Here is a 22,939-nt window from a genome sequence, read left to right on the forward strand (position 1 = left end):
TGGCTCAGTGGTAGAGCGCTTGCCTTGCATGCCTGAGGCCCTGGGTTTGATTCCTCAGCACCACATAAGCAAAAAGAAAAAAGCCGGAAGTGGCACTGTTGCTCAAGTGGAAGAGCGCTAGCCTTGAGCTGAAGAGCTAAGGGACAGCGCCCAGGCCCAGAGTTCAGGCCCCATGACCGGACCAAAAAAAAAATAAAAAAGATGAATTTATGACCTTAGAGGGCCTTATAGTGTTAGACTCCAAAGGCCTTTCACTGGCTTGCACATAGGGTCAGGAGACCAATAGAAGGAATCCATAATGGAATCCATCTCAAAGGATCTGAGCTCTTCCTGAAGTTATAGGCAGCATCGTGGATTGGGATGTCTGTTTAGAGGAGTGTTAATTTTTATTACAGTGTATCTGGACGTTGGGAGAGTTTGAGACAGGGTCTTGCTATATAGTTCAGGCTGGTCTAGCACTTCTTATATTCCTGCATCAACTTCCAAAATGCCAGAATTACAAGCATGTACTACCATGTCTCACTGGTTTGTGCTGTGTGTGTGTGTGTGTGTGTGTGTGTGTGTGTTGCATGCAGTTAGTAGTGAGGGCCTTGCACTCTCACTCTGTTATTTTGCTCATGGCTGGCATCCTACTATCTGAGCTACATCTCTAGGTTGGCTTTTTTACCTGGCTACTTGGAGATGCAATACTCTAGGATTTATCTACCCAGGCTGGCTTCAAACCCTGAGGCTCAGATATCAAACTTCTGGAGTAGCCAGGATTATAGGAGTGAGCCACTGGCACCTGACTTCTTGCCGTTTTTATTAGATTCTTCAAAAAGGCCTTAACTCTCCTAAAGTTAGGATGTCAGCAAACATTTAACCTCATAAATCACTAAAGCAACAACAAGAAACATTGGTAAATACATACGGGCAGAAAGAAAAAAACAAACAGGTATTTTATGGGCCCAAACGCCCTTAAATATAGGAAGTTAAAATTATGAGAACTGGAGTATTAAGAGACTCTATATATAACGATGAAAAATGAGCTGCTCTGGTTAGATTCTACTTGCTTGAAATAATTCATATGATCTTTTATGTCAATGTTCTTAGACTCATATGAGACACAGCCTTTTTAGAATTGAAAGTGTAGAATTTCCTAGGAGTTCAAGTGCGCTTCTGACTTTGTGTTTACTTTTGGGAAAGTCATGTCCTCCTTGAAATCTTTATGCATCTGCCCTATTTGAAGAGCTCTACATTGATAACAGTTTTCAAATACTTTTTCTATAATAAACACACAATGGAACAATGAGGGTGACAGAGTAAGGTTTAATACTTAACTTACATTGAAAAATCTGGTCATGCAAAGACACTGTAGAAACTTCCAGAACCACTAGAGCCATATGTATTCCTATGACTATTATCACTCACACAAATGTGTACGGAATTAGATTCTTAGCCTAAAATACTTTTAAAGTGCCTTGGCCTAAGAAAAAAATCCTTAAAAGTGTTATTTTTGTTTTCAGGAGACATATGAGTTAATGTCCCAAATAATGCTACTGTACAAGCAGCCGTGACCTTTCAGCCTTATCTCCCCATTGTCAACTATGACAGTATAAGTGATACTTAGATCTTCTGTGTGTGTGTGCGCGCACACAAGCGCGTGCATGTCTGTGTGTTCCAGTTGTGTGGCTTAAATTCAGGGCCTGGGAACTATCTCTGAGCTTTTTTATTTGCTCAAGGCTGACGCACTACCACTTGTGCCACAGCTCTCTACTCTGACTTGTTTTTTTTTTGGGTCCGGTTGTGGGGCCTGAACTCTGGGCCTGGGCGCTGTCCCTTAGCTCTTCAGCTCAAGGCTAGCGCTCTACCACTTGAGCCACAGCGCCACTTCTGGCTTTTTTCTTTTTGCCTATGTGGTGCTGAGGAATCAAACCCAGGGCCTCAGGCATGCAAGGCAAGCACTCTACCACTGAGCCATCTTCCCAGCCCTACTCTGACTTTTGATTGTTCATTGGAGATGAGAGTCTCATAAACTTTCCTGCCAAGGCAAGCTTTGAACTGTGATCTTCAGATCTCAGCCTCCTGAGTAGCTAGGATTACAGGTGTGAGTAACCAGCACCTAGTATTAGATCTCTTTTTGCCCTATTGAACAGAGCTACCAAGTCAACAGAATCAACTGCATTTGATTCAGAGAGTGTATAATGAAGACCTTTTATTCTCTATGTACTAGGCCAGGGCCCCAAAACATGTAAATGCATAAATCAGTGCCATAGCCCATGTAATCCCCAAAAGGCTGAGTATTATCAAGAAGAATACACACACACTACACACACACAAACACACACATGTATATGTATGTATGTATGTATCTATCTATCTATCTAATTTCAAAGCAAACAGTGATACATTCTAGATATGACCTTAATATGTTCTTTTTCTTTTCAGGGATCAAAGACTTATTTTGGCTCATGATTTCAGAGTTTAAGTCCATAGTCACTTCTTTCTCTTTTTTTCTTTTCTTTTTCCCTCACTCCATCCCTCCATTCCTCTGTCCCTCCCCCCACCTTTCTTTCAAAAGGGTCTTGCTTATGCAGCACAGAATGACTTTGAACTCAGGATCTTCCTGTCTGTCTCTGTCTCTCAATTGCTGGGATTAGAAGTTTGTATCACCCTCTTTCTCTCTCCCTCTCCCTCTCTCCGTCTCTCTCATGAAAACCACAACTCATTTTTAATTCTGAGTTTGGTATGTGGTTTTCCCAAAGTATATGTAAAAGCATGCCAACACTCTTTATATTCTTTCTGTACCCTGAATTGAATGTCATCACCCAAACTCAAGTTGAAATTTACTATCCTTTGCGAGTTACTACAAGGGGAACCAGGTGGGATTTTTTAAAAAGGTTATTAGGTCTTAAGGGCAGGATTCATGAACTCCAGGTTGAATGGAATATCAAGGCAGTGATGCTGTTGAGCACCAGTGCTTTGGAGATCTTACGATGCAGCAGAAGATGTTGGTATCACCCTGTTTGATATCTGGCCTTCAGAACTGGGAGCCAAATAAGCTTTTATTCTTTATACATGACCTATTTCCTGGCATTTAGGTATAGCAACAGAAAACAGACTGGGCCGCCATCTTTGCTTCTTATTCATGGGAGCTCTTACTTTGCAATAAGCATGCTCGGCAGCTCTGGTTGTAGCAGCTCAAAGCTTTGGGCATACAAGCTTACAGACATATGAATGTAGCAATCACTTCAAAGGAGGCCAAAGATGACATATCACAGAAATCAATGGTTCTTCCATGTCTGTCCCTCTCACTTACCGGAGAAAGAGGTTCAGGAGGTGGCGGAGGTGGTGGCAGGTCCAACATGGGGTCAGCCGGTGGGGGCGGCAGATCATTTTCGTACTGGCTCACAGTCCTCGCAGTGGGCATTCCATAATCAGCAGAGGCAGCACCGCCATAACTGGAGGCCTCCAGAGGCGCTGAGGGGTGCTGATGCTGAGCAGGCTCTTTCTGTGTCTGGATAGTCCTCTGCTCAGCCTCTCGTATGTCTGCCACCAGATCCGCCATGAGTGCATCTAAATCTTGGTCTTCGAGTGCATTGAGGGATTCTGGGAGGGAAAAATCACATGACTGATAAAAGCCAACTGTTTGCCCCTGGAAATAATAAAAGCTGATCATTTTGATGGTAATCATTGAATAGGGGACAATCATGTTTAAAAATTTATTTTTTTGTGGGGTAGTACTGGGGGTTGAACTCAGGGCCTAGGCACTGTCCCTTAGCTTTTTTTTTTTTTTTTTGCTCAAGGTTGCTCTCTATCAGTTGAACCACAACATCCTTTCTGGCTTTCTTGTTGGTGCATTGGAGATAAGAGTCTCGTAGACTTTCCTGCTTGAGCTGGCTTTGAACTAGGATTTTCAAATCTCAGGCTCCTGAGTAGCTAGTATTACAGGCATGTGCCACTGGCTCCCAGCTGCAAATCATCATTTTTAGATGTTACCATAATGGAAAAGGTTGAAAACATTTTGTATTCAGGAGCAAACACCCAGGCATGGTGATACCTGAAATTATTAGCGCTGCATTTACTGAATGAGATCTGAGGGAGTTTCCAATAGGAAGAAAAGAAAAGGACAAAATATGTTCTACATAGAGATACCTTATAAATAGCTATAAAGTCAAATTAAAGAATAGGAACAGCTGTTAAGTCAGGGATTCTTTGTCATTTTATTGCAAGATCTGACTTAGGGTTTTAGAAAAGTAGGAGAGGGTGGAAGCTAGAGAAAGCATGGAAGGTGAGGGCTGCCCGGGCATTTGGATAGATATTTCTGGAAGGAAGCGGACTGTAACCAACTGTGTTTTATATTCCATTAGGGGATATACACAGAGTTTTTGAAAGACAAAAATTAACTTATGTTAGCTTATTATATTGATCATATGTAACCCATGCGGGTCTTTGAACTTGTGATCTTCCTGCCTTAGCCTCCTGAGCGCTGCTGGGATTATAGGGGAGTGCGACCATACCCAACTTAAGTACATTCATTTCTGAAACTTCAGCAACTGACTCTCTTGGTGGAATTGACTGGCAGGAATCATAAGCTTATGTAGTAAATAGAAAAGAATATAGGTAGGAAGAAGGCAAACTCAAAAGACATGTCCTATCATATAGAGAATCAGTCATAGGTGTCAACTGGCTAATCAAAACATGACTGAAAATGTAGAAACAAAGAAACTCAGGGAGGGATAAAAATAAACTTGGAACCCTGGATTTCCAGAATTGAGTTTCTCCCTTTTTTCCCCACACTCTTTGTAGCACTATAAATATTTGATAGATTTTCTTCAATATTTCCAATCCAAGTCTTGAAGTGATTACTTTTTATAATTTGAATAGCAAGTGAACTGAAGTTCTCTCTATACTAAATAAGATCTTTGTTAATAATGTCAATAGTGTCACTCTTAGGGAGAATTAAAAATGTCACACAGTAAATTGCATATAAAATATATGATATATAAATGAAGGTGTATTATATTTTAAACAAATTATATATTGAATTATTAATGTATTATCAAAAGCATCCATCATCATGAAATGGAAAATTAAATTTTATCCTTGAAGATCATTTTCTTATTAATATTATGCTATTCTGTAGTAATAAGAAGAAACTCTCACCTTTTTTTTAAAAAAAGGACATTTTTGAGACTTTTCACATATGCAGATGGAGTTCCTTGTCATAAGAAAATTTCTGACTTTTAAATTATAATTTTATTTTTTATTATTATTTGTAAATAGTTGTACAAAGGAGTTTCAATTCAACATGTCCATTTATGAGTACAATCCATCTCGATCAGCGTAACCTCTTCCATTGTTCTATCTCAATCCAATTGACTTTAATTTAATCTAGACACAGTAAAATACATTCTGAACTCTGATTATCATGATGTCCAAGAATCTTACATTTTATACTCAAATTGTGACACTGATTTGAGTCATCATAATGATTTCAAATTACTTAAGAAAAGTAATTTTTTATGCTTACCATTTAAATCTTTGAAGCCCACAGTGTAGTTAAATTCAGCGCTGGCTGGTTTAGGTTCAGGAGGAGGAAGAGTGTCCACTCCCAAACTCTGAAACAATTTCAAAGAGTTAACATACCAATGTTTCTGTAGTACATGTTAAACAGCAAGCACCAAAGCATCCATAATTCACCACGTTTTCTCTTAATTCTCTGCAGGTTCTTACCTGAAAATGTTTTATGTGGTATCTCTCCTATAGAGAATTACAATTAAAAAAATGATTCTCCAAGAAACCTTTTGGAACAGAGCATTTTAACTGAGGATAATGAGGAGATGGTTAATTTTAGTAAGCAATGAAGAAAATTTCTTATAATAACGAACACATATACTACGTATAATCTTACAAAGACATATGTAATGGCATCAAAGAAAGAAATATCTGGTCATTTGGAGTAGAAAAATGGTCCAAGATGTAATCTGCCATTATATGGTAACATGTTAGGCTTAATAAGACTTACTAAAAAGAGATTATATAGGATTGGGATATAGCTCAGTGGTAGAGCTCTTGCCTAGTATGTCTGAAGCCCTCAATTTGATCCCCAGCACTGAAAAAAAGAGAAGAAATCAGGACAGAATCACTTATTAGTTTTTGCACATAATGTTATTCTTACGTGGAAATAACTGACTTTTTATATGATTTAAAGCTATATGACATTCCAATGTACATATTCAAGGCCATTGTGTTGTAAGAAGTATGTTTTTATGACTAAATATATCCCTTGATGTTCATCTGACTTGGTAAAAAATATTCCAGTTCAGAAAATTTTCTGGAGGAAACAAATAAATATATACTCAAAAATAAAGAAATGAACTATACTCAGTGTGTGTGTGTGTGTGTGTGTGTGTGCTGATCCTGGGACTTGAACCCAAGGCCTGGATGCTGTCTCTGAGCTTTTGTGCTCAAGGCTAGTGCTCTATCACTTGAGCCACAGCTCCATTTCTGGCTTTTGAGTAGTGAATTAGGGATAAGAGTCTTCTGCACTTTCCTGCCAGGGCTGGTACTGAACTGTGATCCTCAGACATCAGGCTCCTGATTAGTTAGGATTATAGGTGTGAGCCATAGACACCCAATGAAGCATAATCAATTTTAAGCAGGAAAAAAAATCAAGAAATTTAAAAGAATTCAATCCTATCAAGTAAGAATCAAGTATAAAATGAAGGGTGGTCCTGACTTGAGAATTCATTTTTAAAAACAGAATAAACATGTAAAATATTGTCTAGAGAAGAAAACATGATGGATAAACAATAGGAAAAACACCAAAACAAAAAATTTAGTGAAAGGAAATACAAAAAAATGAGTTTGTGTTTTAGTGTTATTGTTGTCTACCTCTCAGTAGAGCCAATTAATTTTATCTCAGAATATAATTTATTGTGCTATTGAGTGAAATTAGAAGTAGTTCTCTTAGCAAAATGTTAATACACAAATACAAGTGTGTTGGCTCAGCTAGAATCTCAGCTAGAATCTCAGCTACCTGGGAAGCAAAGATTGGGAGGATCACAATTCAGGGTCAGCCCAGGCCAAAAGTTAGTGAAACCCCATCTCAATTAATAGCCTAGGCCTGGTAGTTTACATCTGTGATCCTACCTATCTAGGAGGCTATAGGTAAGGTGACAAAGGTCCAAGTTACTCTGTATGGAAAAAGGTGAGATACTACTTCAAAAATAAGTAGAGTCATGAAAGGGCTTTGTAGCATGGCTCAAGAGGTAGAACACCTGCCTAGCAAGTATAGGACTTTGAGTTTAAAGTCCAAAGTCTAGTACTGCCAAAAAATAGAGAGAGAGAGCAAGTGAGAAAGGAAAAATAAAGAGAACTAAAAAGAGAAAAAAAGAGAGAGAAGGAAAGAAAGCTAAGAAAGAAACCAATTTGAATTTGTAATAAAACAAGATTCTAGTAAGCTGAGGTGGGGGGGTAGGCAGAGGAACTGATTTTCCAAAAGAAGTCTGTTAGTGGTAAAAAGTTATTCAAAGCCCAAATGAAATGAAGCATGTAATGCTTTCCTCTCTGTGTCTGGTGAGGCCTGTGAAATAAGGTGCTATACAAAGGCATAACTATTTAAAATGCAAATGGCCTTGCATCCACTTGAACGTTTATTAAGAAAAAAATTAAATGAGAGCATCAAATTGGCTTTAGTTTAATTTAAAAATTGATTAAAGGGAAAGATTAAGAAACTAATAATACAAAACAAGATTGTAATTTTGGCATTTTCCATGAAGGCAAATGACTGAAGTTTCCTAGAGCTGGTTTCTATCAACCCTTTGACAACCATATGCTTGAAGTGCATTTCCATGGAACTTGCCTGCTGATAACTCCCACTTTGTTCCTTTCCAGTGCTTACCTGGAATTTTTCTAGAAAGAACTTTCTCTACTAAATAATTTGTTCCAAAGAATAGTGTAAGGAGGATCATAAAGAAGCTAAACTCAACACTTGATTTTTCTCTATTTGCACATTTCAGAACAATAATTTAATGCATTGGCGGTTTCCAATGGTGACCAAAAAATAAGGGAGTGTTTTGATTAGTGCTGGGGATGGATCAGTGGCCCTGGGCATACGAGATGAATGCTGCTCCATGGAGCTACACCCCTCAGCCTAGAAATTGTTTGTTTTTGTTTGTTTGTTTTGGCATTATTATGATCTGAAAGTTATTTTTTAACTACTTAAAAAAATTAAAAAACATTTTAAAATAGGTTATTAATTTATGGCTTCTCTGTTATAATTTGCTTGAGAAAGCTGACTTTATTTTATATCAATCTTACTTCTAAGTTTTCTCCTGTTTATTTCATATTTTTACATCTTTGATTCTTGGAACTCATTGGGAGTATAAAGATATGGTGAAGTGCAGCTTTTGAAAAATTTCCCAGATGTGTTATCCTATTGAAATTGATTCAATAATGGTATGTTTTCACTTACATAGGATGCACTCCACCTTTACCAAGTGACAGAGAATGATAATGCACAGGACAGTATATCATTAACCCTTAGGAAAGCTGGGGAAAAATAAATAGTGTCCTTGTACTGTTTTTTTTTAACTTTTCTGTAAGCTTGAAGTTATTTCAAAAGAAAAATACTTCGTATAAGTGCGTGGTGCTAGGGTTTGAACCTGGGGCTTTATAATATGCTCAATTAGTATCCTAAGTTACATCTTAGCTCCCAACTGTACCCTAATTTTTTGAATATATTTTTATTGTAAAAATACTGTACAAAGGGCTTACAGTTACTTGAGTAAGGTAACAAGTACATTTCCTATCGAGCATTGTTACCTCCTCCTTTGTTTTTCCCCTACCATCCTTTCCCACCTCCCCAACTCCTCCCTTCACCCCAAAGTTGTAAAGTTCATTTTCAACATAGTGTCTTGCACATCTCATTGTTACAATGGGTCAGCCTGCATCCTTATTTCAGCATTTTGTTATTTCACTTCCCCTCCCCAAATTAGAAAAATGAATATACAAGACGCAGGGCACTGGAATCAAATACAGTGAAAACAGCCAATAATCTCAAAAGGTAAGTTGATAATGGTCAAACTGAAGAACTGATGCTAAATCTGAGCACAGGTAGGTCCTTTCCCTTTCCCTAACCTTTGGGAGTTACTGGGAGAGATGTATTATCCAAATAAACTCTAGGACAATACCCACATAACAAAGAAAGAACAAAATCTCAAAGAGTAGGACTAGGGTCGGTCCAAGAGACTTTGTGATAGCTACTTCCTGCTCTTGAGCTATACTAACAGGCTGAAGTGTGATGAAATCCCAGTCTCTGACCAATCAGGATGGTTTTTCCTCCCACTGGCTTCTGAAGAGAGTGAATGACCACAGTGATTCATCAGAACTCTTATCTCTATGGGAGAAGAACCAAGTTCTCATCTATAGAAATATGCTTACATTTTAACACCTTTCATTAGCGCACATGCCTCCACAGAAACTAAATGCTAATTAAAATTAAAGATCTTCCAAAACACAGGCCCCCCAAAATTCAGGTTAAAAATTCAGAATCCCTATCTCATGGTAGAAGGCTACATTATTCTTTCTTGGATATTTTGCACAGGAAGTAATGACCTGAATTCTCTGTCAATCAAGGAAGTACTTCTGGGCACATTACAAGATACACCAAGCTTATGAGATTGTGACCTGGATCAGTGGCTGCTGGGCACTGGTTGACCTGACAGCAGGGTGACCAGTGAGGGCCATCAGGTCGTAGTGTCCTGCCTTGCTGAGTGGCTGTCTATGTGGAATGACTTCCATGCTCTTTTGAGAGGGCTGAGTTCTTCTGGTCCACTCAGGAGGCTACCATCATTCCCACTCAGATCCTTTAACACAGAGCACTTCCTCAAAGGCTGGAACGAGTCTTTACTGAAGATGATGTCATTGTCTCAGCTGGTCTCCATAATAAATATAATACCACAGACATTGCTCAGCAGTGGTGGTTGCCTGGCTGCCTTTCTCCATTGAGTATGGTAGTCATAGGCAATGCTATTAGAGAATGCTAGTGTGACTGACATATTAAATTAACTGAACTCACAAAGGTGAAATCAGGAAAAAGCTTTATTAATTTCCCATCACTGTCACAGTTCTACCAGAACTGTGATAATGTCAAACTCCAGTTTGCTTTATTTATTTACTTTTATGTTTGTATTTATTTGTGCCAGTCCTGGGGTTTGAACTCAGGGCCTGGGTGCTGTCCCAGAGCATTTTTTTTTTTTTTTGCTCAAGGCGACCACTTTAGCCACAGCTCTACTTCCAGTTTTTTGGTGGTTAGTTGGAGATAAGAGTCTCACAGACATGATCCTCAGAGTTTAGCTTCTTGAGTAGGTATGATTACAGGCCTGAGCTCTAGGCAGCTCCAGCTTTTTGGAGACCACATTCTTGTCATATTAATATCAAATTCTATGGGCTATGTTCCCCTCTAATTTGAAGGTGAAGAAGGAAAGCTTACCTGGGTCAGAAGATCCATCTCCCCCAGCAAAGTGCTGAACATTTGGTCTATGTCTTCCCCGGAGTCATCCATCTGTGAAAGGAAGAAAAACAGACATGAACAATCTGATAAAAATGTATACAGGGCTGGTTGTCAATTTATTCTCTCTCTAAGAACCTGTCCATGAGCAGGCAAGCTGGGAAGAGCACTCTGCAAAAAGGGAGATTTGTTTTACTCCCAAATTCCTTCTAATTTGCACGGTCCCCTGTTGAGCCAGACCCTGGGTATGGCTGCCTGGCTATAATTGAACTTTGTTTTCCCAAGCTGAACATTGAAAGAAATGGATGTTGTTCTGGGCTTCACCTTGGCACAGGATAACCTGTTCCAGATGAGAAAATCATTACCAACCCCCCTCCTCATTTTGTCAGAGAAATGTAAAACATTTACCTCCATTTAAAAATGTATGCTAAAATGATATGCCAGGAGTGGGTAGCCACATTTACCAATTATTCCTTTCAAAGGTATTTCTGGAGTAAGTGCAGCTTTGGGCACATTTATTTGTGAGTACAGGATAGCGATCATTTAGAGCTAAAAAGACCATAGGGACAAATAAAAAGAAATGGAAAGAATGTTTTATATTACATTCTCCCCCTCACCCCCAAACCAAGTGAAACAATTACCTAAGAGAGGAAAAATCAGGGTTGCTGGAAGCTAGTGGCTCACACCTGTAATCCTAGCTACTCAGGAAGCTGAGATCTGAGGATCACAGTTGGAAGCCAGCCAGGGCAGGAAAGTCCATGAAATTCTTGTCTCCAATATACTACCAATAAAGTCAGAGGTAAAGCTATGGCTCAAGTGGTATGGCTCAAGGCCTATGACATGCACGTGCATGCACACGTGTGCACACACATATTGTGTTGTAATAAAACAGGCAGGTGCCCTAGGAAGTATAACTATCCACTCTCTTTCCTGACAGTTGGGGCATGGCTGGGTTGGGCAATGGAGAGCTAAGAATGTCTCCCTCTGCCGCTGCTGCAAGGTTCAATGTGGCAAAGGAAATGAATTGCTTCATCTGTAGAATGTACATTTGTCTGAGGATCATTTCTAAGGGTCTAAGTGCTCTAGCGCACCATAATATGCATGCCCATCATAGTTAAAACAAGTGGCCTGCTAAAGGTCAAGATCAGAAGGTCAGGTTAGCAGGGTGCTGGTGGCTCAGGCCTGTAATCTTAGCTACTCAGGAGGCTGAGATACGAAGATCATGGTTCCAAGGCAGCCTGGGCAGGAAAAAAGTCCAATAATAAAAAAACCAGAAGTGGCTCAAGTGGTAGAGTGCAAGCACAGAACAAAAATATCCAAAACATGTTCTGTGCTGAATACATCACATATTTTTTTCTTATCATGATTTCCTGACAAAACACTGTATGAGAAAGAACAGCGCTGGAAGAATAGCAATACCAAATTTCAAACTCTACTACAAAGCCATAGTAATCAAAACAGCTTGGTACTGGCACAAGAATAGACCTCAGGATCAATGGAATAGAATTGAAAACCCAGAAATGAACCCACAGACCTATAGCCATCTAATCTTCGATAAGGAAGCTAAAAAAATAGAATGGAAGAAAGACAGCCTCTTCAGTAAATGGTGATGGCAAAATTGGTTAAACTCCTGTAGAAAACTAAAGCTAGATCCTTATATATCAGCCTGTACCAGAATCAACTCCAAATGGATCAAAGACCTCAAAGTCAAAGTAGACACTCTGAAAACATTACAGAATGAACTAGGAGAAGCCCTAGGTCTCCTTGGCACAGGCCGAAATTTTCTTAATAGAGACCCAGAAACACAACAAATCAAAGAAAGGTTGGACAAATGGGACGGCATGAAATTGCAGAGCTTCTGTATGGCGAAAGACATAGCTAGCAAGATCAATAGAAAGCCCACAGATTGGGAGAAGATCTTCACTAGCCATACAACAGACAAGGGTCTCATATCTAAAATATACCTGGAGCTCAAAAAATTAAATCCCCCAACAACAAATCTTCTAAGAAACAACTGCCCAATAAATAAGTGGGATAAAGACTGAAAGAGGAACTTCTCTGAAGAGGAAAGAAGGATGGCCAATAGACACATGAAGAAATGCTCAATCTCTCTAGCCATAAAAGAAATGCAAATTAAAACAGCATTGAGATACCACCTCATTCCAGTTAGAATGGCTATAATCAAGAACTCTAATAACAACAGATGCTGGAGGGGATGTGGACAGAAGGGATCCCTACTGCATTGTTGGTGGGAGTGTAAACTTGTTCAACCAGTATGGAAAGCAGTATGGAGGTTCCTCAAAAGACTCCACATAGAGCTCTCCTATGACCCAACAATCCCACTTTTGGGCATTTACCCGAATGTTCACAAACAAGACCACACTAAAGCTACCAGCACGACTATGTTTATTGAAGCCTTATTTACCATAGCTAAGGTATGGAACCAACCCAGATGCCCCTTAGTAGATGAATGGATCAAGAAAATGTAGTATATATACACCATGGAATTCTATGCCTCCATCAGAAAGAATGACATTGCCCCATTTGTTAGGAAATGGAAAGACTTGGAAAAAATTCTACTAAGTGAAGTAATCCAGGCCCAAAGAAACATAGGTCCCATGGTTTCCCTTATTTGCAATAACTAGTATATGTCTGAGTCAAGCAGAAAAGGTCAGATAAGTTGATGTTAGGGAAATGAACCCTAAGATATGTATTCAAATGTTTTTTTTCTTTCATGTGATTTTTTGTTGCTTTGTATGTCCCTCTCCCACAGTATAACCCCTGCTTTCACTGTATTTGATGTTGGTATAATTTGTGGAGGGGAAGGGAAAAACAAATCGTTTAAATAAGGATACAGGTGGACCCATTGTAACAATGAGATGTGCAAGTCATATGTGGAAAACGAACTTTACAGCTTTGGTGGGGGAGGGGGAGGAGGGTTGGGTAGAGGATAGGGGAAGGATGGGACGGGATGGGAAGGGGAAACAAAGGAGGAGGCTACAATGCTTGATAAGAAATGTATTCATTATCTTGCCCATGTAATTGTAATCCCTCTGTATGGTATTTTCACAATAAAACAAAACAAAACAAAAAACATTGTATGACAACTACCCTCATGCACGACCTAATGACCCCTGAGCTTTTATTTTTAGGCTAACCAACAGACTGCACAGAGCCTTCATGAGCCTGTGATTCCCTTACCTGCTGACTCAGTAGTGTTTGAGTTTATGCAAGTCCATCTTATGATCTCATGACGATAAAACTGTCTAATGGCGTATTACTTAGAACCTGCCTTCACGGTTAAGTGACAGGTGATTGTGGTGACACAGACTGTGATTACACTGTTTCAGGTAATTAATCTAGAGGTGACAGAAAGTCCACAGAGATGAGTGTGCAAATGTCAGAGACTTGAGCATCCTTGTATTTGCATGTCCACAGGGTTTCTTGGGACTCATTTCTACACACTCTGCCAAACAAGGGCATTTGCTCCAAACATATTTACCTGAATATGCATGTACACGTGTTTGTTTTTGTATGGAAACTTTTAAGTGTGTACATTTATATGTACACTTATACACTTGTATATATAATGTATGAATTTAAATATATGCAGAATGACATGACTGTTTACTTGTGACTCGACTTTAACAATGATTAACTCATACATTTTAAAAAATTGTTCTCAACTTTTTTCATGGTTTTAACTATTTTTATTAGCATCTATTAGTTGTATAGCAGGATTCATTTTTAACATATCCATTTATGTAAACAATGCTTTATTTTTTTTTTTGTTGGTACCATATTGGGATTTGGAAGCAGAGTCTGGTCACTGTCCCTTAGTTTTTTTTTGCTTAAGGTTGGCATTCTACCACTTGAGCTTTGGGTGGTTTAATGGGGATAGGAATCTTATAGACTCTTCTTGCTTGGGCTGGCTTTGAACCTTGATTTTCAGATCTTAGTCTCCTAAGTAGCTAAGATTACAGGTGTGATCCACCAGCACATCACTACCATGCATTTTGATCATAATCATCTCCTCCATCACTTTCCCTTCTGTCCTCCTTTTCCCTTCCCAAACCTGTCTCAAGTGCTCCGTTTTTGCACAAGTACCTGCAGTCTTTCAACTATACTGGCCCTCACCCACCCCCTCCAATAGTACCTACACCCCAGACAAGTCATGTTTCAAATTCCTAATATTCTTTGTTATTAAAGCTCATGTTAATTGTTCAAAGGGGCTTCACTAACTCATGACCTTTTGATTTAAGGGTATCTCTATATCTTCCTTCAATAGATGATGAGGATGAAGATGATGAGGATGACACTCATTATGTAGCCCAGGCTGACCTCAAACTCATAATCCTCTGCCTCAGCCTCTTGGGTTCTGTGCAATCCTATACATAATAACAATAATAATTGTTGTTGTTGTTGTTCGTGAAGCCTGAACTCAGGGCCTACGTGCTGTCCCTGAACTTTTCTGCTCAGGCTAGTGCTCTACAACTTTGAGCCATAGCTCTACTTCTGGTTTTCTGGTGGTTAATCGGAGATAAGAGTCTCATGGACTTTCCTGCTAGGACTGGCTTCAAACCTCAATCCTCAAATCTCAGCTTCTGGAGTAGGTTGGATTACAGGCATGAGTCATCATCATGGGGCAATTATTTTTTAATAGATTGTTTTAAGCAAATTATTATTTTTCCATAAGAACCTCAGTATGTAGAGCTAAAAGACAATAACTGAAAAAACTATAATACTATTATCTGTTATTAATATAATTTATTATACAATAGTATATAATGATATAAGAGTATTATAATAGTATTACTAATAAACTACTATTGCTATTATCTGTTATCATCTATTAGATAATTCTATTATTTCTGCATGGATGTTTACATGTATACATATATATTTACATATATTTATGTATTTATGTTGAAAATAACTTACGTATTGAATTAAGCTGAGTCTAGGCCAGTCTATTTTTTTCTAAAATAACTAATTGTAACATGCTTTGTCTTTTCTTTTTCCTGGCCCAGGGCTTGAACTCAGGGCCTCACACTCTCATTGGGTTTATTCATGAAAGTAGTATTCTACCACTTGAGCCATGTCTCCATTCTAATATTTTTGCTGGCCAGTTGGGAATAGGGTTTTGAGGACTCTGCTGTCCAGGCTGGCTCTGAACCTTGAACCAGGTTTCTGCTTCCTGAATAGCTAGGATTACAGGCATGAAGCACCAGCTCCTGGCTTTATTCTAAAATATTATAGCTCACCTTTTAATGTGATGATAGTGAGAATGATGATTTTGCTCTTTGACTTACAAATGATACTTCAGAGAGAGAGAAAGAAAAAGAGAGGGAGAGAGGGGAGAGGGAGGGAGGGAAGGAGGGAGGGAGGGAGGGAGAGAGAGAGAGAAAGAGAGAGAGAGAGAGAGAGAGAGAGAGAACTAGTCCAAGAGTTGGAGTGGAACATTCATAACAAAGCAATAGATTGGGTGGAGTTAAAATCTTTTCCTGGGTATGTCATTTCTTGGAAAGAACATCAAATTGCTGATTAATAGAAAACTAGCATTGTACTTCATTAGATTCCCTTGCTTTTGTTTTGTTTTTTAGTGTGGGGTGAAGGCAGGGGTGAGTTAGGTGAGCTGCATATTCCAGTCACGCCCTGTCTTTTACTCCTCAATAGCGGGGAGATTTCTCAGGTGCTCAGCCTCTCCCTAAAGCCTAAATTCCCAGGCTTTAGTTTAATTTAATTTATTGATCTCGTGTCAGTCCTGGGGCTTGAACTCAGGGCTTAGACACCATCCCTTGAGCTCCTTTTTTCAAGGCTAGTGCACTATCACTTGACCTCCACTTCCAGCTTTGTTGGTGCTTAATTGGAGATAAGAGTCTCATGGACTTTCCTGCCCAGGCTGGCTTTGAACCAAGATCCTCAGATCTCAGCCTCCTGAGTAGCTAGGATTATAGGTGTGCGCTACCAGTGCCAAGCCAGGCTTTTGTTTTTAGCTTCAAAGAATTTCTATTCCCCATATATACACACTTATCCTATCTGTCCAATAAGGCAGCCAGTTCAAGGTCCCACGGGCATTTCCATCTAAGCAGGCCCAATTTCCTCCCTATGCATTCTCCTCCTACATGCTCTAACTTGGCCAGTGACCATCAATCATTCGTTCTTTAATCTGATTTTAGTAAGCATGGTCTAGTCTTTTGTTACTCCCATTTTCCCATTCAATGACTCAAATACTCCTGCTGGTTTTTCCTGGAGGGATTTCTCCTTTCCCTTACCCTCACTGCTCAGACATAGCTGAGCACTTCATCAGTTCCTCAAGTCTCCAGCCCCCTCTCCTGCCCCATCCATTACCACTGCACACAGCACCGCTGCCACCTTCTAAAACCAATGTAATTCTCCCACTCAAAACTGTTCCCAGGCTGGCCTTGATGAAGTAGAGACAGTACAGATGCTCACCATGTCTGTAACAGCCTTCCTAATTTGCCCTAACTACTTCTTAGCATTCTCTTTCCACTCAGGGCCTTTGCTGTTCCCTTCTCAGGTTTTTAATGATTCTTTTTCTCTTTGTAGATATGGTCTCTAAATAATAACCTTTGTCTACATTTCTTTCAGAAAATCCTGCTCATCATTCAAAACCCAGCTTTATAGTCAACACTTCCACAATGTTTTTACCTACTCCGAATCCAGACTACAGAACAGGCCACAAGCTGGATACAATACGAAACTCTCTGTCACTCCACTGTTTCTCTCTGTGTCTGTCTGTCTCTAAGAGGATTACATTGGAATATGTACCGCTGAATTCAAACAATCACAAATGCTAGTGGAAGCTAGGAAGCCACTTGTATACATATGATATGAAATAATGTACTATATCTTTTTCACCGTGCTGTTCTTTCAGTAGAAGTTATATTGAGGCAGTACTGACATGCCAAAGCTACATACACTTAAATTGTACAAACTGATAAGCTTTGCCTTATGGGTGTACCCATGAAACATTACTGTACTCAAAGCAATGAGCATTAGTCATCAGCTCCAAAGCCTCTTGAATGATCATTTGCAATTATGCTCTCTTCTTCCTGCTCTTCTCTCCAACTTCCAAACAAATATTCATCTGCTTTCTCTCACTATAAATGAGTTCACATTTCTTATAGTTTTACCTAAGTAGAACCATCAAATTTACTCATTTTGCCTCTTTTAGAAGCAATATTATTATACCTTGTTATTATTCTTATTATTATTTGATGGTCTTGGGGCTTGAAATTCAGGGCCTGGCCACTGTCTCTGAGCTTTTGTGCTCAAGGCTAGCTCCACAGCTTCATTCTCGGCTTTTTGGTGCCTTTTCTGCCTAGGCTGGCTTCCAACCAAGGTCTTCTGGGATTACAGGTGTGAGCTACCAGTGCTTGGCAAAAGCAATATAGTAATTTTGGGCAATATAATAATTTTGAGATGATATATTTTGTGAATGAGTAGTAGTAGTTCATTATATTTTTACAGTTGGGTAGTTTTCCATTGTTCCCGTTTTCTTTTACACTTTTGTACTTGCTTATTTAAATTTTTAAATATCAGTCAGTTGTACAAAGGGATTTCATTTGAGCAAGCTTATCTATGTGTACAATACTTTTTGATCATAATCACTCCCTTTGGCCATTTGAAAACAGTTTAGAATATTGACCTGAATCTTTCAGTGTAATATATATATAATATATATATATATAATATATATCTTTCAAAATGCAACAAGAACATTCTATCAAGAGGAAATGGCTCAGGGACTGGAGCTGCACGTGGTTAAGACTGCTGCAGCTCTGAGAAGTTATGGGTTCTGTGGAATATAAAACAGGAAACAGAAGCAGTGCTAAAATTACACATTATCTCAAATTAATTCCCTTGACACGAACTCAGATAAAGAGACTTCTGGGGTCTACTTAAGTAGCTTTTCACCCTCTGTGTGAGATCAGTGAAAATCTTGAAAAACAGGCTAGCTCCTCAGATGACTGGATAGTCCCTGGGGTCAGATGACCAATAGGGACAAACACAGCACTTAGGCATAGGGACACACATGGACACTCACACATGGACACTCGTGCAAGAGGAATGCACACGGGACAATGCAATGTTCTTTGAAAAGCAACACTGTCCAGGAAAGTTATTAGATGGAAATCATATTTGTAAAGGAAAATGTAATCATGGAATAACATGATTTCTTTCAACAACTTTAGTACCAAAGGGCAGCTCTAAAATTCTTAAGATTTGGCTTTTATCTTCTCCCTTTCACTTTTAGAGCTTGAACTTGAGCTTGGGTTTATTCAGCTTGCTTCTTAAGGCTGGGATTCTATCACTTGAGCCACACTTTCAGCTCAGCTTCTTGCTGGTTAGAGATAGAATCTCTCAGACTTTTCTGCCTGGGCTGGCTTTGTACTTTGGTCCTCTAGATCTAAGCCACCTCAGCAGCTAGAATTACAGGCATGAGCTACTGATGCCTAGTTAAGAGATACCACTTTTTTTTTTAAAGGATGATTTTTCAATGTGCTTATTGCCAAATGACTGATTTGTTTAAAAACAAGGGAAGGGAAGGGACAGGGTGGCACTCTGCTAGGTCATGCTGTAGGGTACAAAAGGGGTAAGATGACTCAGGAAGACCAGAAGATATTTCATCAGAACTCAGAAGCAAAATAGAACATGGCCCAGGAGATGAAGGTCATAACATTCCATCCATTGCTAGCTTCCCTGTATCCCTGGATGAGAGGTTGGGACTCGTTTCTCTTGGATCCACAAGGCTGGAAAGAATCTTCTAAATCTTGAGACTTTCTTAAGTTCCCTTTATACTCCGAGTATCTATATATGGAATGAGGAACTGTTGTTGAATTTAGGATTTATTGTGACATAAATTCAAACTGACCACGTAATCTGACATTTCTCAAGAAAAAAAAACCCAGAAAAGATTCCATTCATTTACTTTTTTTGGCGTGTGACAGTCCTGGGGCTTGAATTCAGGGCTTAGGTGCTGTACCTGAGGTTTTTTTTTCTCTCTCTCTCTCTCTCTCAAGGCTAGCTCTCTACCATGCAAGCCACAGTTCCACTTCCAGCTTTTTTCTTTCTTGTGGTTAAGAGTTTCATGGCCTTTCTGTCCAGGCTGGCTTCGAACTGTGATCCTCACATCTCAGCATCCTGAGTAGCTAGGATTATAGGTGAGTGCCACCAGTGCCTGGTTCCATTCACTGACTTTATAAATAAACTCTATAGGCCTTAATGTTCTTAAGCAAAACACCATGAGTGGTTATGTGTGTTTCCTGTCTCTTGTGTGTTTCTATTTTTCTCTTACATCTACTCCAGCTGGCCTTTTGTTCCTATTTGGTTACCAAACTAGTGTCAAGGCTACCGATGGCCCTCAAGTTGCCAGATCCAGTGGTTAATTCCTAATCAGCATGGCATGCAGAATTTAACATTGTTGATCTCTCCTTCTGCACCTGAAGACCTCCACAGCCACACAGTCAACCAAGTAGGTATCATTAATACTTCAAAAACAAACAAGCCAAGCATGGTGTCGCACACCTCTAATCCCAGCTACTTGGGAGGCAGAGATAGGAATATCGTGAGTCTTAGCCATCTGAGTAAAGTTAGGGAGTATCTATCTGAAAAAAGAAAACAAAAGCAGGAGGTATGGCTCAAATGTCTAGCGTGTTTGAGGCCCTGTGTCCAATCATCAGTGATACATTTTTTTGTTAAAGAATAGTGTCTGTACTGAGTGGTGTGTGTTCAAACTAACATTTTTTTTCTCACTATGTGCCAAACAATAGAGTACAACAAGTATTGCCAGGGCATTTCCACTGCCTTTGGTGTTTGAAGAAATCTAGATTTGGTTTAAGTACAGAGGATGGGCGCAGGGTCTGTGACATCACAGCATCTTATATAAAGAACACAGACATTCTTAGGAGGCCTAGACATCCCCCCACCCCCGGCCCCGCCATCCATACTGTACATCTTCACTTGAACTCAAGGCCTGGTAGCTGTCCCTGAACTCTTCTACTCAAGGCTAGCACTCTACCCCTTTGAGCCACACTATCACTTCTGGTTTTCTGGTGGAGATGAGTCTCACAGACTCTCCTGCCTGGGCCGGCTTCTAACCACAATCCTTAGATCTCAGCTTCCTGAGTAGCTAGGATTACAGGCATGAGCCACGGGCACCCAGCCACTTGTGGCTTTCTGACAGCTTTTTTACCTGCTTTCTTCCTAACAGAGACCAATGTCCCTTGAATGTAACATGCTTTAAAGTTCTCACTCCGACACTCCTTTATCCACCATTGAGTCCAAGGGGATAGTCAGAGCGGGGCGTGGGGACACTGCGGGTGGCTCACATTACCCAAAATTTCTTCCAGACTCCAGCAGGAGCTTGCTGTGTTGAGGATCAAGGACGTCGGACCCTCCCTTTTCATCCCAAGAGGGAGATCCCAGGGTGGAGGATGCTACCTGGGGTTACCTTGACCCACCAGGTTTCATTACTACCTCAGATGATTCTCAGGACCAGTCTAGCTCTTACTTGGGAGGAGGTGGGCAGTGATGGCTCTGAGTTCCCTGCTGAGCTAGCTAGCTGCTGCCTGGGGCCCTGGAGAGCTTGTTTCTAGCCGAGAAGTACTGCCAGAGCAAGAAACCACAGAGGAAGTGACACTCGGGGCCTCACAATGGAGGGACAGCAGGCTGAAGCAATTCAAAACTGTCAACCACAAGGAGGCTGAGATCTGAGTATTGAGAATCAAGGTTCAAAGCCAGCTTGGATAGGAACGTCTGTGGGACTCTTATCCCCAATTAACCACAAAAAGAGGAGCAGGAAGGAGAGCTGTGGTTCAAGGGGTAGAGCACCAGACTTGAGCTAAGGGGCAGTACCCGGGCACAGCCCCCATACTGGCACAAAATCACAAATAAATGAAGCTAGAAAGCATGTAGTAGATTCTAAAGCTTGTAAGGAACAAGACTATGCCATGAATAATGACCAGCTAAGTCCTAGTATGCTGTGCATGGGATCCTCATTGAGGAAGCCAAGTATGTTCTCTTCAGTACAAGAAGAAATGTAATGTATGCTGTTATCTCTTAAAATTTTTTTGACTCTTTCATGCAGGGGGGAAGGAGAAGGATTGGGATGGGGGGGAGGGGGGAGGCTGGGAAGGGATGGGAAGGGTAAACAAAGGAGGAGGCTGCAATGCTTGGTAAGAAATGTACGCATTATCCTGCCCATGCAATTGTAACCCCTCTGTACAGTATGTTCACAAATAAAATAAAATAAAATTAAAAAAATTTTTTTTGACTCTTTCATGCAGCATCCTAATGCCTTCAGAAGAAAATGAATGAATGAATGAATGCAATATCATAACCATGTTGAGTGTTCTCAAGATAAGACCTGAAAAAAGACAAGATTTTTGGCTCTATGGGCATGAGATTCCCTCTGGTTATCTGAGGGAAAGTTGGGAGTGGGGCATCAGCACCTGCAGAAATGAGCAGGTGGCTCAGGGGTAAAGCATGTGTCTGAGTGTATAGGTTCTGGGTTCCATCCCAGAACTGAAAGAAAAAAAGAGAAAAGAGTGAATGGGAAATAGAGGTAACAGCCTAGAAGATGGCTATTCCATCCTTCCTCCCCAGCCACTGTGAAAGATTTCCTCTCTGTCATTCAGAATTCCTCCACAGTTGCTTTCAGGGCCCAAGCATCTTCCATATGGATGCACTGCACTATACTTTCATCAGTTCTATGGTTGGGAATGTGTAGTTCGCTCCTCTTTTCTAGCCACAGCCAGATGTTCTCATCTGTTGGAATATGACATGTAGCATTTCTTTGTGTGGGGAGAAGGATTTTCTGCCTTTGTCTTGGTCACTATTTTACATCTGGTACTGAAAACCCCACGGAACAGAGGCTGTTGATGAAGCAATCAGTCAAGGATGGCAAAATCTACATCATGGGCTGGGCTGCTTAGTTCTCTGAATGTGGAAGTGTCTATAGGCTGCTTCTGTAACTGCTCATTTTTTTCCCCAAAATATATTAGAATGACACATGCCATGGAAAAAGCCAACCTGGTTTTCTCTCTCTCGCTTCCTGTCTGTCTGTTTAATCAGGGATTGTGCATCTTAAGAGCATGCTTTACCTTTCCTGAGTTTCTTAGTATTTTCCCTATTCCTCAAAGATGCTGACAATACTTTTTAGACTCTTTCTTTTTAATTTGATTTAATTATTTATTTATTTTATTATTTATTATCTTTAAGTAGTTGTACAAAGAAGTTCCCATTCTGCAAAACAGCATATGAGTACAAAGTGTCTGACAACATTGTCACCCATCTCTCTTAACCCATCCCTTCTCTCCTTTTTTCTTTAATTGAGATTAGGTGATTACATAAATTTCACATATTTCGCAGTATTGTGGAATAGTGATACTTAGAGTCACAAACACATTTTAATTTTCA

At 39.9% G+C, this 22,939-nt stretch overlaps 1 protein-coding gene across 1 annotated transcript in view; it reads right to left on the reverse strand.

Moving 5' to 3' along the window:
* Apbb1ip (amyloid beta (A4) precursor protein-binding, family B, member 1 interacting protein) overlaps positions 1 to 22,939 on the reverse strand; it is an 85,867-nt gene that overhangs the window by 42,304 nt on the left and 20,624 nt on the right. The window contains exons 2-4 of the mRNA XM_013014591.1: positions 10,478 to 10,549; positions 5,513 to 5,600; positions 3,299 to 3,588 (exon numbers count right to left, since the gene is read on the reverse strand). Of these exons, the coding sequence (XP_012870045.1) occupies positions 3,299 to 3,588; positions 5,513 to 5,600; positions 10,478 to 10,549 (450 nt within the window). The remainder of the gene's footprint in view (positions 1 to 3,298; positions 3,589 to 5,512; positions 5,601 to 10,477; positions 10,550 to 22,939) is intronic.

This window comes from Dipodomys ordii, unplaced genomic scaffold (assembly GCF_000151885.1).
Source record: "Dipodomys ordii isolate 6190 unplaced genomic scaffold, Dord_2.0 Scaffold24, whole genome shotgun sequence".
In the NCBI taxonomy this organism is placed as follows: domain Eukaryota; kingdom Metazoa; phylum Chordata; class Mammalia; order Rodentia; family Heteromyidae; genus Dipodomys; species Dipodomys ordii.